The following is an 18213-nucleotide window of genomic DNA, read 5'->3' on the forward strand; positions in this document are numbered from 1 at the left end:
ATACAATAAATTGTGGAAATTTATAGAGTAAAGATCCAGCATTAGGTTGAAAAATAAGCGAATGAGTTTAAGTTAGGTAATTTTCCTACCATACAGAGGGACATAAAAGTGCATTATATTTGTTGCAGGTTGAGAGTGGAGTTCGTTGGATCAAGTGTTCCTCCCAAGCAGCTGCAGGAGTCTTAGTTAGCAGACAGCTGCATCACGAGCATTCCACTTTGTGAGGCATCAATACGAGTGAGCCATGAAATGAATGAATGTCATCCTTCCTGTCAAAACAAATTACATGCCCTTTATTTCCCTTATTTCAGAGTAAAGCTGGGAGAAGACATTTCTCAGTTTAAAAAGTAGGCCACATCCAGTTGCCTTCAAAGAACCATACCATTTCACACATTTTAGTATGTCATTCATAGTGACTTTTCACCCAACTCAGCATTAAAAAAATACAGTGGATCAATGTCCTACAAAAGAAATGTGTTGTGATGAATCATGTGCTATTTCTATATAGCTGTCCTACATGGTAATCAGTCACTCATGAATGCTGTCACTGTGTGTGTGGAAGGAAAACTATTCAAAAATAAAATTATCTTGGTAGCTTGTGGCGTTTATTCTGACTTCCACCATGAGCGATTTTAAACCGCTGAGCGATAACACTTCCTCTGCAGGCACTGAGGGTTGCGGGTCATCGGTGTCCTTCGGAAAAATCTTACCGGACGTTGTCTCAGGACCACAAAAAAACTAAAACTATATGCGCTTTTTAATGCACATTCCAAAAACGTAAAGAACTGGAACACAAAACTGAATAGGGGGAATGTTTAGTTGATTGTTCACATAGATAGAAATGGTTATCAAATGGCTTCACTGGCCGTGTAATGCAACAGTCACTAAATCTCCATGAAGGAAAAAGAACAAAACATTTAGAAAACAGAATCTTTATTAGAAATGAATGGCACTTGTGTTGTTCCCACCCACCCCTCCTCCCTAACCCCATCCCTTTTTATTTGAGCTAAAACACCCCAAAAATCACAGTCCTTCAGCCTCTGGTAAGGGCAGCAGTGCTCGAGAGTAGAGTCTGTGGGGAAGAGGCTGTTGCTGCGGTTGAGCGGGCTCAGCGTCACAATGCTCTATGAGAGAGGAGGGAGGCAGCAGGTGACCATACCTGGTCCCCGCTCTGGGAGGATCCAGAGGCGGAAAGAAATACCTGAAGCAACACAAAAAAACGGACGGAGACGCAGACAACAGACACACGGACAGGGAGAAGACGATGGAATAGGGGAGGGGGAAACACGTCAAAAGGAAGTAGAAATGAGAGATTTTAAAAAGAATGCATGTACGCTTTAGAAACTGAAAAGAGAGGGGAGAATGGCAGACAGAGAAGTGATAAGGGTTTATTCCCTAAAAGGTGGATGTGCATTGTTCTCTAACAAACAGGTTGGAATCTAAACAAAGTGGAAGCTGTGAAAGCAGAACGGTGAGGGTTTACATTCCATCACAGAGCCCTTCACCAGCAAGTATTCAGCTGGGACATGACATATTCAAATGCATTGACACAAGGGCAAGTGGCAGCTGGTGCAGAGACATTAGTAATACGCAGGATGCTGGTTTGTCTTTGGAGAGGTCAGCTGCCGCAGGGGAGGGGCAAAGGGAGCTCTCTTGCCAATCCTGCATGCAACAAGCAGTACAATACCACATTACTTCAACAAGCCCGCCGCTCACAGACGCAATGCAAGACAATCTTTTATGCAAAGTCATACCATATTACAAAAATCAAACCTGGGTTTTAGAGCCCAACAGAGCACGTCATACAGATGTTTAATAAGGTGAGAGAGGACTCTAGAGTAAAGCTGGAAACTGCAAAGCTGGTAAATACAGAGGTTATGTAAAGTTAAGAGGGTTGTTAAAGTTAACCATAAATACAGCCACATACCGACTCTGATGAGCTCAAACACTTTTGAAACCGTTTCATACAAACATCCAATATTAACTCATTTGTAATCAAAAACATGAACTGTACCTGCAGCAGATGAAGAGTCACTTAGCCACTTAAGGCGACTGGTCATACCAGACCAAGTAAAGGCCGGAGCAACAACAACCTGAGTGCACTGAATTGAGAAAGTGTGAATTTTATTTCTTATGAATTCAACGTTTCATTGATAAAAGAAACGCCGTCATCTCTTCTTTGACGAGTTACATCGTCTGGCTTTAGAGTCATAACTGTCAGTGGCTGTATTCATACTCTTATTGTTATTACGGTTGGTTAATGAGCTTCATTCAAGCCCTTCTGCTCAGCAAAGAGTTGGGCATTACTTGCTCAAGGGTGCATTGAAATTGAAAAGTGAAATGAGAAGAATTACATCTCAAAATGGCAATTGAGACGTCAGCGCCTCAAGCTAATCAGATTTCTCAATATTTACAAAATAATGTTACCTGACACCAAAATGGTTCTGCTGCATATCCCAAAATATAAATTTGAAATAATCGTCACATATCGAAATGATATAAAAGCGGTTTATTTAACTTTTTATACTAAGAGTGTGGTTAGCGCTAACACTGACAATGCAAAGTGGAAACTACTCTTGCATGCATCTGTACAAGTCAAGAGGGAAAAACAAAACAAACACACCACAGCACATCCAACTCCGCAGGCTCGGAAGCCAAGCTCTTTGCATGAGCGCATCATTTGGTCAGTGTGGGGCCCGGGAGGTGTGTCAGTGAGCGGCTGCAGTCCCGGTCAGTGTGAGGCATGATAAGCTGTCAGTTCTGACCGGCTCGGGTCGGGCTGGGTGAGTGGCGGCGGACGCACCACACCACCTACCTTCCTGCAGACATCCCGTTCAGGGCGTTCTGGGAGGTCTGGACCGAGGAGCCCACAACGGTGCTCATGGCTGTGGGCTGACCGGAGGAGCCGGTGAGCGGGCTGCCGTCCCCTTTCAGGATGCCCGTGCACTTCCAGTTGTCCATGTAGTTTGCTGCGGGGGGGGGCAATGGTAAAGTAAGTGTTCACGCTGCGACATGATTGACAAATGACCATGAGTTCATCATTTCTTCCATAAAGTGGAAAAAAGCTGAAGGAGGAATGTGTCATTTGGTACTTTTCCTTTCTTTTACATTCCACACATGGAGAATGACAATGTGACAGAAATGAGAGGGAGCCGAGGGACAACCACCACGTGATGCAGCCGCATCACCCCAAAATAAAGCTCAGGACATTCAGAAAAGTAATCACACATAATTCAGTAAACATGAATTATTCTCATACAGATTTGTTTGCTGTGTGTGTCAATAGACAGACAGTCTCAACAGAGCCAGGTCTTTTATTTTATTTGCTGCCCAATCCTCCAAACTATTCATTCATTTACTACCTTATAGCCATACATGTGGGCTAATTTGTTTTTATGTCCCATCGCTGTAATTTGATGGGATCATTGCACATTTTGTGCACTCATGTCTCATTGGACAGTAACAGCAAAGTAAAGTACAATATAAGTAAACAATTACCACAGGTTTGAGAAAAGAAATCCTGCTTGACTTTTTGTTGCACTCCTGACTGAACTGGAAGTGAACAGAGGGGACGGTGCTACTGGGATGCTCAGTGAGTAAAGATGCAACAGTAGACGGTACACACAACCTTCCACAAGAGGGAAGAAGACTCTCTCTCCCTCTGTGTGTGTTTGTGTGCATGTGCGTAATGTGTGAGAGAGATTGAGACAGTCGGCCCACAGTGACCCAGACTGGAACTTTTGGTTTGGTTTTTAGGTTCCACTCAGGAGCGGCAGCTGAGTCAAGTGTGACACCTAGTGGTGAAATACAGTACACTGGTAAGGTCCCATGTTTGGCTTAGTGTCAAACCTTTTTCTTTTTTACACTGGCCTAATTGTACAGGAATGTACCGTACATCAAAACAACTCAGATGATTTGAGAATATCTGTATCCGAGCGAACCGACGACTGACGCCAACAACGCATCGGCCAAAGTCACTCAACACCTGGTGAGAGTTCACTCCAACTAGCATTTTAAACATGTTGGACTAAACAAATAAAAACTGCTGTCAGTATAGCCGTCACTAAACTTAAAGGAACACAGACGAGCAGTCGTCGAGCGAAGCAAACAGTAACCTCTTACCTTTCCAGAGGCGCACGCAGCCATCGTCACCGGAGGAGGCCAGCAGGGTGCTGGTGATGTTCCAGCTCACACGCCACACCTGGGAGTTGTGGTTGTCGAACTGAGCCACAATCTGCACCTCCAACTTGGTGGGTCCCGTGGAGGCGCTCTCCTTCCTGTCCGATGGATCAGAAAATGTGTTTACATGGCGGTAGCTTGTCATTTAGAATAGTTTTAAATCGGTTGCGGCTGCAGAAGCGCGTCCGTTAAGACGTTGCATGCATACGGAATCAGTCACCTCATGGGAACGAGCTTAAAGATTCGGACGTCTTTAGTTGCGATGGCGAGCACGTGGAAGGATCTCCCCAGGTTTGGGGCGAATGAGATGTCATGGACGGCGTCGGTGACCGTCATCAGCGTCTCCGCTTTGGCATATTTCCTGGTGTTTTCATTATACTCATAGATCTGAACCTTCCCACCGTACGCCACGTTACTGTCGTCGCTCCCCACTGCAAACATTGGCGGGTGGGCACGAGAGCTGGGTGGTAGAGAGGAAACACACGAGACAAGTGTCACAAGGTCACAGTTCATATATTTTAGAAAAGGTCGGCAGCAGAGAGAACCTTCCATTTGAAAAGGTCATTTACAGAACGTCTTGGATTTACCACTGCTCTGCCAGAATGTTACTTATTGGACCAACTCTTCTTTTATTCATGTGAAGACAAATGATTTCATTGAATGTCCAACTCCAGAAATACACACAGCTGGTTATTAAGACAAAGTTATTGGTTTTTTAGAGTTCACATCCTGCATAAATGACAACACTTTTCCTACTCCATCCCACAGCCTGGGGTGAACAGCATCTGTATTGTGATTGATAATAATTGTTGCACAGTTTTGTGTGGGTTAAGTTGTAACTCCACTTTTCAACTTGGAAATAAGAGCGTGTGAGGAGCACATAAAGGCAGTAACACAGCAGACAGGAAGTATTAGGTTTCAGACCCAATACAAAAGGCCCTTTTCACAGCAGACATGTCAACATGAATGATCAATCCAAGTGTCCTAGTGAGCCTCGACAGGGTTCAACGTCAATGCTTGTTGTCTACTTGCCCAAAGTCAATTTTTACTTGCCCCTAAATGATTTTTTTAATGTATTGTTGATTGTCAAAAAACAACGACTAAAGTTAATTGTCATGTTTCATTATTATTTAAGTAAATGAATCCGTTTTGTTTCGCCCACATCCTCCAACTCCACCCAACTCAACTTGCGCTTCAGATCCTATATCTTGTCTTTACTCGACCCCCATTTCTCTTGCGAGTGCCCGATCAATACTAAGTTTTATTGCAAGGCGAGGTACATTACAGCTAGGACTGGAACTGAAGAACCGTAAATCTTCTACACATTACAATGTCTCAACAGTCCCCCCCCCCCCCCCCCCAAACAAAGTCACACTGCGGTCTAACCTCGAGGGGTTCCAAGAGATGCAGCTGCAGCTGAGCTTGCAGGAGATCTCGTGCTGCAGGGACCACTGACTCAGGTTCATCACGTCGGGGGCCTCGTAGATCCTCACCACTCCGTCCGCGGAACACGTGGTCAGCATCAGGCCCATGTGTTTAGGGGCGAACTTCACGTCGGTCACTGAGGTTCTGCTGTCCACTAGCGTGGTTCTCTTTATCTAAAAACGGAACAGCGTGGAAACTATTTGGTCAGGGTCGAACAGACGACTGTAGAAAAGTATTTTTAACACAAAAATAGGGACAACAAAATAAATATATAATATATATTTGCTGCATTAGCAAAATTGTAAATATTGCTGTTAAAGTCAGAACCGGAAATAAAGCTCCGTAATATGGCCAGAATCTTCTATCACATAGGTAATTTCATATCTCCATAACGGCTTCTGGTAGTTCAATAAATAAATATGTACTCGCGTGCGCACGGGCATCTGTTTTAGAGACACTGGCAGCTAAGCTAATTAAGTTGTTTGACTTTGGACATTCAATACATTCAACTGACAAAGAACCAGATTAACCTGAACAGAAAAACTAAAAGGAAATTTGTGAAGTCTCCAGAGGGGAAGTATCCCGGCATCTTTGTGCTGGAAGTAAAATTATACTGCAAAGCATCCGCAACACACACATAACATGTGTACAAGTCGCTTCATTAGTCGGCTGACGTATACAAGGTGACTTAAAATGGCAACCATAGTTTCAGCTTCGATAACCAGAAGCTGATGCCTGGTTTCCGCAGCCTGACAACCAGCCGTGATGCTAGCGTTGCACTAACCCAGTGGCTCAGCCCTCTCTGCTTGTCGTTGGACTCTCCCACAATCTCTTCCCACACAGCAGCTGTCCTGTCGAAGGAGCATGAGGCCAGAACCTGCCCGAATTCTGGATGAGCCCAGGTCACTCTCCACACTGATCCACTGTGTGTCTGCACACAAGAGAATACATCCTTTGACAAACCAATAAACCATAACACTAATTTACATTTCAAGCTGTATCTACATCAGAGGCACAGAGTAGGACATAAATTGATATGCTGGTATGCAAGCATATAGTCTTATCGACTCAGATTTGACCAGGAAAGCCTGTAATGGTTAAAATGAATGAAGCAGCAGGAGGCTTACCTTCCAGCTGGCTGTGCAGTGCCACTCTCCATTCTCACTTTTATCCCAAACCTGAGAGAAAGAAGATGTGAACCAATGATAGGAAATATTGCTGAGAAGATATGGCTCCGTGTGCACGCTTATGGAGCTGGGAACATGAGACCTTCAATGACATTCCTTAGGTTTACAACTACAACTAATGTTAGGTAACATTTACTAAATTACAGGTGTAACCTTACTAAACATGCACGGGGTGTTTCTGCCGTGTTTACATTAGCTACACAGCTTAAGTTACCTACAGCTAACGTTACCCTAGCTTGTATGCTACAGGCAAACTAGCTACATTTTATAAAGTGAAGTTGCATGCGATAGTCAGAATTAGCAACAGATGTAGCAAATTGACTAACGTAACGTCTCTCAACAAGTGGTGGGAGATAGACAGCAAATCCATTAACGAGTTACGGGTGTTTATAACAGGCTAGCAGCTAACGCTAGCTTGTTAACATTAGCAAACTGCTGAATAATACGTCATGTTAACTGACGTTACCTTGACACTTTGGTCACTGGAGCAAGTTGCCATTCTCCGGCCGTGGAAATCATACGACACATCGTGAATTAGATCTTTATGATCTGCTGCAATACTACGCGCTACAAACATGATTATATCCGGCTAGCATCAAAACTAGCTAAGCTGGTCGCTTAGTAGGCCTGTCATGTGTCTAAACGTAACTTGTGTGCGCGCGTGTATAATGTTTGGCGGGTCCTCGTAGTGTGCAGTGTGTGCGCATTACCCGACTTGACCACAGAGGGGCGCATTCAAACCAATTTTTGTTTAATCCTGTGGGTAAATCATGTTTTGAGTTACTTTATGATAAAGTCTATGTTGAAACGTGTCGTGTCGAATTGAACAGCAACCAGAATATAATTTGGAAAAATGTGAAAATGCAAAGCTGAGAAATTAGTTTCTCTAACAATTTACACTTTAGCTCCACTACCAAGTGGAGCTAAAGTGTAAACTGCCCTCCTCCTCCGTTCACTGGGGGTTGCCAAGTTTGGTGGAGTCTTTATCTACATTTTGTATTAACACTCATATTTAACACTTTAAGACAAGATATCTGTGGCAGAAGTGTTTGTCAAATGTTTATTTTGTATTGCGTGGTGCTTTATTTGTCATTCTAATCATGCCTTGTGTATAATGTGAAAAAAAACTAGGGTTGAACAAACTTTCATAATTCAATAGTTTACTGCAAGAGTCAGTGTTGACACATGTCGATATATATAATAAAACGTCCACAATATGTTGAATACAACAATATGTGATTACGTCTTTTTCTTTTGGGAGGTTGACAAAATCACATAACTGGCAACCCAGTCAGTCAGCGTGCATGCAGTATTGTGTTGAGCAGCAGACTCCCCGCAGGGATCCCCAGGGTTACACACGCAGCGCTGTTTAGATGGCTGACAGAAAGGAGTAACTTAGTGAACGGTGCTGCAAATACTCTGTGATCATCCAGCAAGTGTCTCGGGGCACGAATAACGACACGATGGAGGAAGAATTTGAAGATATCGATTCGTCCGGGAGATGGCAAAACCTCTTCAATGTAAGTCGGGAGACTGGGCCTATCGTGTTTCTATGACGATCGGTTGCTAACTTAACGTTACTTGGCGAGCTAATTGGTTAGCTAACCCGTTAGACTCCTTTCCCAGTATTTGGTTACTTTTAGCCCTTTAGTCGACTCAGTTACTTGTGGTGACTTATCGACTTCATCACGTCATGTAGGTTATGTACAGTACTATGCACGTATGTAGGACGAATGAGAAACTAGCAGTCCGCGCTAGTAGTCCCTGACTTCCGTAGCTAGAAAGCTTGTAACGTTAGCAAGAAAACGTGCAGCATAGTTGAGCTCGGTTAGCTAGCTAATGCTGGATGACGCTCGCAGACGTCAGCTGCAGTTTCTGAGAACTCATCAGGACTTCCAGAGAAAAGCGCATGTGTTTCACCACCAGCTGTCTGAGAGAGCCCAGCATTTCTAATATTCCTGTTCCGGCTCGCTACTAACCCGAGGATAACATGCAATTGGAGAGGTTTTGTAGCTGACAGTTGACGCTGCCCTGTTTGGAAGTTACAGAGAAACACACGTAAACAATCACTTTATAGGTTAAAGACGATTGTAAATATAGTAGATGGCTAAAGCTGGATAAACTGTCCCGGGCTTGTATATAAATCTATTTTGATAGAGTACTAATGAAGTCCAAGGTCTAAAACTATGCAGAGTGTAATAAGTGTATCATGAGAAGGGAATAGACTCGGTAATTAAATAGATGGTAATATTGACTGAAGTGAGTGTGTGTTTCAGTGTTTCAGTCTGTGGCTACAGTTTATGTTAATTAGTAATAATAATCAAAATGCATGTAAACTTGCTATATAAAATTACGATTCCATGCTATACTTTATCAGGTTTTTATTATTATAATTTTTTTTATAATTCCGTTCTCATTCCTTTAAGGTCATTATAACCGATAATAAGGATGATAATATTTATAACAGTGTAATACTGCAAACTGATATTTTCTGTGAAGGTCATCGTACCGTGAACATCTTACAACCACAGTTCCTATGAATCTAGCACAGCATACATGTTGTACTACAGACCGTTTCATCATTGTGTGGCACATTAGTGTTGGCGGTATTACCGGCCTCCACTTCAGTCAGACAGCAGGTGTGTGTTATACGTATGCACCGGTTTGTTTCACAGCGTGTGTACTGGGACACTCCTAACTTCCCACTTGTATCTTTTGTTTCTGGTCTCTGGCAGGAGATCCGTAACCAGGCCAGTGAATATCCCTACAAAGTGGCGAAGCTTCCAGCGAATCGGAATCTGAACCGCTACAGAGACGTCAGCCCATGTGAGTCATGAGACGGACGAGGTTCTTCATATACAACGTGTGTTCTTGCGAAGTGAGCTGCGTCTGTGTGATTTGTAATAGCTCCGTGTTTGTCTCCACCTGGTTTCAGACGACCACAGTCGGGTGAAACTGGAAAACTCTGAAAATGACTACATCAACGCCAGTTTAGTCATGGTGGAGGAAGCCCAGCGAGCCTACATTCTCTCTCAGGTACGGCTTCGGCACAAGCAGTGTCTGCATAAGTAAACGTTTAAAAGAAGAAGAAGAAGAATGTGCAGGATTTCACTCTGATGTTTACGTGAGCTTTTGGTAACGACCAGACTTTTTCTCTGTATATTTCTTTCTTTTGCGTCCACAGGGGCCTTTGAGGAACACCTGTGGTCATTTCTGGCTGATGATTTGGGAGCAGTGTTCCAAAGCTGTTATAATGCTCAACAGAGTCATTGAAAAGGGATCTGTGAGTAGAAAAAGTCTGCCTATTCTGGTCATCTATTGAAGAACACTTCATCATTACGCTTCATCGGTCCTCTATAGCAGTGATTCTTAACCATAGGGCCGCGGCCCATGATTGGGCCGCGAGCGCCACCTAGAGGGCCGCGAAAAACTTTCAGTTTTGCACCTGTGGGCCGCGAGGGCCGCGGGACTGCATAGGTTATCAATTGAAGACACCAGAGATATCACTGTTATCCATGAGACACTCAGTTACGATACAGCTTCCCACCACCAGGTGGCGGTAATGCGTCAGTCAGTTGTTTAACAAGCTGCAATAAGCAGAAGAAGACACTCAGCTAGCCGCTAGCCTGTAGCGAAAGTTATGGATGAGTTATTAAAAAGAAAAAATGAAGACGACAGTGGTGCCATACCCCCCACAAGTCTAAATGTGTGTTCAAGTACAACCCTGACTTTCTTAAGTACGGCTTTGTGAACGGAGGCAACGAGGCAGAGCCGAGGGCTCAGTGTGTGGAATGTGAGCTAATGCTATCAAACGAAGCACTGAAGCCTTCAGAACTAAAGCGACACGTAGCGACGAAACATCCAACGCTCGTGGGAAAGCCTGTTGGGCTTCTTGTTGTGTATGCAGGTTTACATACACATGATAATAAATGTCTTTGTGATCATCACATTGTATCATCTCATTTATTTAACAAGGGTTTTGCCTGTTCAACACCGGCATCCTCGATCCCCTCCCCTTCCGGTCCTACGGCTTGTTTGCGCAAATACGTCACAAAACATGTCCGTGTTTGGTATCCCAGCATGCCCAAAATCCTCATCTTTGCAAAAAAATCATCGATGTTCTTTCATTTCTTATGGTTTCTCCACAAAAGGAGCCCACACACACACTGTCCAAAGTCGCCATAACCGCTGCAAGTCGTATCTTGCAGCATTTCGACGGAAAAATACACATTACAGACCCGACAACGTGCTAGCGGATGTTACCATGGAGCTAATGCCTTCAGAAAACGCTAGTACTTATAGTACAAACCTTATCATCCTCTTCCATAAGCCGTCAACCAACGTTTGCGTAACTGAGCTATTCTCATTCTCGTTCGTGCGCTCGGTCGCAGCCATTAAGCACAGCAAGTCCGCTACTCACACACCGTGTCTTCGACCATATATACATAGTTTTTGCAATTTGCAAAGGCTAAAAATAAAAGGAAAACAATATAATATCAAAATATAAAGGGAGAAACACTTTTAGTGTGTCAGAATATCACGTGGTTACCATGTGTCCATTTGGGTCTCCAAATGTCCTTTTAGAGCTCCGCCTGGATCTCTTCATGAAGAAACACTGTAGAATGGTCATACTTTGTCCAATCTTCTTCAAATTTGAGGCAGTTGTTCACTGATAGTGTAGTTACAGCCCTATACTGTCCTTTACCTGTACAGATACAGCCACCGGCAGTTATTTATACTGAAAGATACTTTTTTATTTTATGCGGACAAAAATCTTAAATTTTTACTGACTCCAAAGGCCCACTGCTCTGTTTCTGTATGACCGACAGGTTGTCTGACACTTTTGATGCATATAGTCAGAGTGGGCCCCGGGACACTTTGTACTTGAAAAGTTGGGCCCCGAGGTCAAAAAGGTTAAGAACCCCTGCTCTATAGCTATTTCTCAAGAGTCTGTTTAGCACCAAATTATCCCTCCTCTGCTTTGAATAGTGATTTGTGTCCGCTGTCATTTCTTTCCACAAAGAAAAGATGGAAGAACCTCGTTAAAAGTCACATCTACTCCTTCTCCCCCAGTGAAAACTAGAATCTATGAAAATGCAAATATGTATTTATTTATTTTATTTTGGGGTGAACTGTCCCTTTAAGGTGAGCACAGAGAAACTTTCCCCCCTTCAGCCAAAACTTTCATGCTGGGTCTCATCAGCGTTGCAATGCTTTGTGGGAACTGCTTATTTATGACTTGTGGTAAACAAGCTGCCGAGCCCTATCGGGTATAGTATCTCAGCACTATTGACTGTAGTGACCCTGAGGGAAAGTAATGTGATCCAAAGTGTTATTTGTACACAGTGCATTCCTTAACATTGGTAGAGAAGATGGATTCCCTGAATTCATGCAATCTTCTCAGGAATGAAGTCTGCCATGGATCCTCAATCAAAGTGCTTTCATCCCGCAAGACTCCACTCATCCCTCAGAGGCCTGGGGGGAGCGAGTGGCTTTCTGATCCAAGACTAACTTAATTCATTTCTTTGTCTCAACAGGAGAAGTGTGCACAGTACTGGCCCACCACGGAGGAGCTGCAGATGTCTTTCACGGACACGGGGTTCGTTGTCAGGCTGCTTTCAGAGGAGGACCGGTCCTACTACACGGTCCGTGTGCTGGAGCTGCAGAACACGGTGGTGAGCACGAGGGGCAAACTATGAGATAGTGTGAGATAGAAACTTTTTTTTTTAATGCAGAGCAGTTTGATCTTTAGAGTTGATATTTTGTCGGTGGGGGGAAACGTTTTGTGTCTAGTTCTGGAAAAGTGCAGGGTGTTAACTGTGTAAAGAATCCGTTCTCCCCCTTGCTTTGCTTCCGTCACTTCATCCAGATTTGAATTTTCCGGACAGCTACTGGCTCTGAACTTTACTTAACCTCTCTCAGCTGGCGTTATCCGGCGTGGTCGTAGCTGTTGTGAAGCATCTCAGCCCGTGGCTGTATTTGTCTTTTCAATGCGACTTTTGTCATCCGATCTTGCCAGGACACGCTCCGGGTTCGCGCACCACTTCTGATAGTTAGCTGATCCGAGACCGGATCTTGCTTGCGTTACTTGGGGGCATGTGTGGCCGTCTACACGTGACACTAAAATGCGAACTGCCTGATCGGATACAGATTGGATAAAATTTTGCGGCCATAGGAGCGGCCGTAAAATGGTGGATTAACAGGTTTCATTTCCTGTCGAGTCTTTTTTGTCAGCTGACTTCCTCCCTGCAGTATTGGTGGAGTTGTTATAGCTTGTTAACGAAGCTCATGTGATTCGGCGATAAGCACATATTCCTCAGAATTCTCCACAATATACCCCAGTACCCATTCTGCACACTATTTAGCATGCCAGAAAAAAAGATGTAGTGTGTTCATAACATAATATGTCAAATGCAGCATGCCAGAACATACCAGGATGTCCTACTGCATCCAGTCACATTTTACATTGTGCAAGTCAGCACGCTGTTCTGGGGATTTTGACCCACAATCCTCTGCACAGCGGATACATGAGCAAGAGGGTCAAGATGCAATGTTATGAAGTAGTATGTCCCTATTGAATGCACACTGCATGCATCAGTACGTACTCGAAGTAAAACATAAAAAGTTAGTGATTTGGAACACAGCTCGGGTCTCAGCGCTGGTCTCCTCCCCTTTGCTCTCCTCGGGAGAAGAACTACTCCAGTGTGGAGGGAAGACGATATGGAAGTTTTATAAACTGTGCGGATGCTGTCCAAGCCTCACTGATATCCAAACTCGATGCGAGCCGGGCCCACCTCTGCATGTGGTCTGGCTGATTTGAACAGACGAGTGCAGCCACAGCTTAGTCTAACACGTATGGAGATGATCGGTGCTCTGCTTGACGGGTGGGGGGGTGATGTTTTTCCAAGTGACAAATCCGCCTCGAGTCATGCAGAACTCTTGTCTCCACAATGCTGCTAAACACGGCCTGACATCACATTCCGCTGCAGACGGGGGAGTCGAGGGAGATCTACCACTTTCACTACACCACGTGGCCTGACTTCGGTGTCCCGGAATCCCCGGCCTCCTTCCTCAACTTCCTCTTCAAGGTCCGGGAGTCCGGCTCGCTGGGACCGGAGCACGGGCCCTCGGTGGTGCACTGCAGCGCCGGGATCGGACGCTCGGGGACCCTTGCCCTGGTGGACACCTGCCTGGTGCTGGTGAGGACAGAGAGGAGGAGAGGGGGGGTGGGGGTTCACATTATGAATGTACTCTGTGATAGTTTTAGAGGGAGAAATTGTTGCATGTTGGGATTATACTTTACATTTTTTAATTCATCACATCAAAGAAGTGGATTTCAGTGAAAACCTGTGACATTTCTTCTCTGTTTTGGCAGATGGACAGGAGGAAGAACCCGTCGTCGGTGGACATCCAGAAGGTGCTGCTGGACATGAGGGAATACCGCATGGGCCTGATCCAGACCCCCGACCAGCTCCGCTTCTCCTACATGGCCGTCATCGAGGGAGCCAAGCTCATCCCAGCGGTAAACTCAGCAGCCCAGGTAGCTTTATAAACCACGTTAAATCGGGGATTAACTTTCAATCACGTAGCACTGAACTTTTAAAACGAGTTAAGAAAGATTCCATTCAAGCCTCTATTTAAACATCAGATTTGTTTTTCACTCTAAATTTGGTTACATTGAATTCTTTTGCACCAAAATTAAAATTTTGATCCAATACGTGATCCAGTATTAACTTTAAACTTACACTTGAGGGGGTTTGACTTTAAAAATATCTGCCCTTTTCTGGATGGATTGAGATGGATCCAAGTTCCTCCAAGAAAGTTCAGGGACGGACTCTGCTGAGCTTTATGATGCTGCTGATGAATTCCTCTCGAGATACTGGTTCAGTGAGGGAGCTGAAACAGGAAGATTGAACCAACTGGTGGTCTCTGGTGGTTTTTTATCCTATAATATTTGGCCATGTTGATCCAATTATTGGGCCAAAAATTTCTTTTTTTAAGGAGGAGAAATGTACCGTGTACCGTTTTATTAAGGACTACAAAGCAGCCTAAAGTTAACGGCCCCCCATCTCTTGTATAGCCTACTTAATGGGACATGACGGCACGCTCATTGTAATTTGGTCAAGCAAGCTTCATATTGATAAAAAACAGAGATTCAATTTAATTGTGCGACAGAACTCTGCTTCATTTTGAATCTGGATGAACTCATTTTAAACCTTAGTTTTGTGAAACTCTGATTCGAACTAATAAATTAAAAAATAATGAATTCATCCAAATTAATCCAAATTAATCCTGGTGGCTGCAACCGCGCCTAAAAAACAGGCGTTGTTGCAGTACCACTTTGTTTGTTTTTACTTTAAACCACAATCAGTATCATCATTATGCAATCAGCCAGCACACCTGATATTTACATAGTTTCCTCTACCAGCTCCTGATAACAGCATGAAAGCAAAATGGATATATTAAAACTGCAACAACGCCACTGACCTTTTTCTTTGGGCTAAAATCTGTTAAAACACATATTATTGTTATTTACCGGTAAATGTTGTAGCAATGCATTTGCCACCAACAGTCTGCCTTTGAGACGGCCCCCATAAAGCAACAACAAACCGAGGATTTCTGTAAGTTCAGCTTCATTCTGAAGCTTTCAGTCTGTAAATTAAGATGGTATGAACACAAAGGTGAACTTGGTCTTCACGAGATTTACTGTGAACAGACATGACAGTCTCGTGCAGTCCAAAAATATTCTCTCAGCTCGCCAAAGTCCGTCCTCTCCGTCGTAACTTTGCGTTTCTGTGTCTCGTCCCCTGTTCGCAGCAGAACAAGCAGACAGGGATGTCCAGAGACGACTTGGAAGAGCCAGAACTGCCCCCTCCGTCACCACCACCTCCACCCCCACCACCAACTCCACCCCGGCCTCACCTCAACGACAGCATGCCCAACGGTCAGCCAGGACCCCGTCTGGAGCTCCAGGCCGCCTCGGAAGACCACCTGTCGGCAGGGGTGCCGGACGGCCACAGCGTGGCCGAGGACTCGGGGCAGTAAGTAGCAAGCTCGCTGCCAGGTCATCTATGCATGTCACCTTTTTAGGACCCCAGAGAAACTGACCCCTGACCCCTCCCTACACTTCCGTTTCTTATTCTTCTGTAATAATTGAGCTCAGTGTTGATGAGATTCCCACGCCGCCGCTTTGCCGACCACTCACCCATTAACCGCCTCTTATTTCAGCGTCAGAAAGCGGCACCGCGAGGAGAGGATCGCCAGCACCGCGCAGAAGGTCCAGCAGATGAAACAGAGACTGAGCCACTCGGAGAGGAAACGAGACAAGTGGCTGTACTGGAGACCCATCCTGCTCAACGTCGGCGCCGGGGCGGCCGTGGCCGTCGGCCTGCTGGTGTGCTGGATATACTCCCAGTGAACACACTTTGGAAAGAAAACAAAAAAAGAAATGGACTCCTATTTTGCACCAGTACCTGGGATTAGGTACTCCCCTAAGTAGACGTAGACGGTAACACGAGCATAACTGAGGGTATTTATTTCTTACGGTCAGAAATTGCGGGAGCGCGAGATCAAAAATACGATTGTGTGTGCGCGTGTGTGTGTGTGTGTGTGTATATTTTTCATGTTAAGATCTTAACAAACAAAAAAGAAATTAGTAACATCTCAGGATCTTGGTGCCAGCACGACGATTTCACTTCTTGCCACTCGATGAATGTACTGTATCATAGCGAAACGCTTTGAGAGCAAACTTACGAAAGGTGCAGTGCGAAGCAAGAGAATAATAATAACTGACGCGTTTTGTTTTTTCCTTACTTGTAACGGTCAGGTGCGTGTCGATCGTCCGTGGACACCGTTAACATTTCAAATGACTTGTTGCGTTGACTGTCCGCCCCACCGTGAGACCCCAGAGTTGAGAGCCAAATAGTTTTTTTTCTGCAATGAAATGTGCATATCATGCACAAATTTAGAGGTTTTTCCAGAGCACCACTTGTTCTTCCACTCACATTTAGCAGGGCATCCCGATACGGCCAGATATATATTTTTGTGTGACTGGATACTTCATGGAGAGCTGCCCTGCTGATGTTTCAAACCTCTTTTTTTCTGTTATATGAGCACCTTTTTTCATAAGTTTTGGTTGTCTCGTTCATCGTAAAAGTTAGTCACTGTTTAGTGCGTGTATTTACCCACTGGATGGGTTTATGTGTGTACTTTCAGGGTGTTCTTTCCTTCTTTTTTTTTTGAGGAAAACCAAAGCAACGGTGTCTGTAACAGCCAGGCAAGCTGTTAAATGAATGAAATCTTGTCCTGGAATGTATTTTTTCTGTTGGAATCTCTTGAACATAACTGACACAAATATCACGGGCGACTTCTTAATTTGAACACATTGAAGTGGCGACAAATTGGTTTTGAATTGACTGGGACCAATCTAAAGCTATAATGGTGCAATTGAGAAGTTGGAGCAGAGCACCGTGGGATTGTAGTCGGGAGAGCGTTAGGTGTTTGATCGCTGGTGGAGATAGCTTTAAATGTGCCTTGAAGTGAATTTAATTAAAAGAAAGGAAACAAAAATGGGTGTGCTCCAAGGTTCCCTAGCATGATCAGATAAAGGTTCACGAGAGCTGCTGTTTCCCACGTAACACGCTAGCACTGCATTCACCGGATTGTAGCAACTTGAGGTGTGGTACAGGGAGTGGTATCAGGAGTTGATTGCACACCAAATGTGTCATAAGCATGTACTGACCCCTTGAGATGAAATGAGTGTGTGGCTGATTTGCCATTTGCCGCCGTTGGACATGGCTTTGACTTGTTTAGGCCAGAAGAGACTCATTTGACCGTAACATTCCATTCATTGTTGTTTTTCCACATCTAAGGTTTCAGGGGAGTTTTTGTACACTGCTAAAAGCTGCAGTGAGAACATGACGGATGGTGTTTTTGAAAGAGCAAACAAAACATGAAATACTTCCTAAAATAAAACATTCATATTTTATTTTTTTTTTACCAAACCCTTCTTGTCTGCTTGTGTTCTTTCTTTAATCTCTTGTGTCAGTAAAAAGCAGCTTGACAGTGTCCACCCACAGCTCTGCTTCCCCTGCGCTGCACTGCTGTGCCACAGTTGTAATTTCATTCCGACCATGAGCTAAATCAATGCAGCCAGACTAGAGGCCTCCCACCATGGATTCCAGGAATTGATTCAATATTTCAAGAAGAGGCGTTACTCATATCGACTGCCGTAGTAATTTAATTGTCTCTTGTCTGTGGGATGGAATTGGCGTATGTGGAGAAGGAAGTACTGTATTTGTTGTATTAGCTGTCCACTTGTGTTTCCTTTTGGGTGCTACAAACACAATAATCACATAAATGCTATTTATTAGAGAGCAAAAAAACTGAATGTTTTTAATAACATAAAACTAGTGACCCCCAT

General features: G+C 44.2%; 2 protein-coding genes across 3 annotated transcripts; one reads left to right on the top strand and one right to left on the bottom strand.

The window, feature by feature from the left end:
* Nucleotides 1-991: 991 nt before the first annotated feature.
* On the bottom strand, nucleotides 992-7464 carry seh1l (SEH1-like). 2 transcript variants are annotated; one of them, XM_079274764.1, is made up of 8 exons: nucleotides 7258-7464; nucleotides 6732-6782; nucleotides 6389-6535; nucleotides 5566-5777; nucleotides 4400-4639; nucleotides 4123-4277; nucleotides 2816-2969; nucleotides 992-1201 (listed from the first exon to the last, which is right to left on the bottom strand). In XM_079274764.1, exons 1-8 carry the CDS (start codon nucleotides 7366-7368, stop codon nucleotides 1024-1026), a joined length of 1248 nt encoding a protein of 415 aa, XP_079130890.1. In that variant the 5' UTR covers nucleotides 7369-7464; the 3' UTR covers nucleotides 992-1023. The 2 variants fall into 2 exon arrangements, with proteins under 2 accessions (XP_079130890.1, XP_079130891.1); XM_079274765.1 differs by having other exon boundaries at nucleotides 1059-1662.
* Nucleotides 7465-8134: 670 nt separating this feature from the next.
* ptpn2a (protein tyrosine phosphatase non-receptor type 2a) lies at nucleotides 8135-17788 on the top strand. Its single transcript, XM_079274539.1, has 9 exons — nucleotides 8135-8311; nucleotides 9527-9617; nucleotides 9727-9827; nucleotides 9976-10074; nucleotides 12329-12466; nucleotides 13781-13990; nucleotides 14167-14331; nucleotides 15609-15832; nucleotides 16020-17788. Exons 1-9 carry the CDS (start codon nucleotides 8255-8257, stop codon nucleotides 16207-16209), a joined length of 1275 nt encoding a protein of 424 aa, XP_079130665.1. The 5' UTR covers nucleotides 8135-8254; the 3' UTR covers nucleotides 16210-17788.
* The last annotated feature ends 425 nt before the right edge of the window (nucleotides 17789-18213 follow it).

The sequence above is a fragment of the Melanostigma gelatinosum genome (assembly GCF_949748355.1).
Source record: "Melanostigma gelatinosum genome assembly, chromosome: 9".
NCBI lineage: Eukaryota > Metazoa > Chordata > Actinopteri > Perciformes > Zoarcidae > Melanostigma > Melanostigma gelatinosum.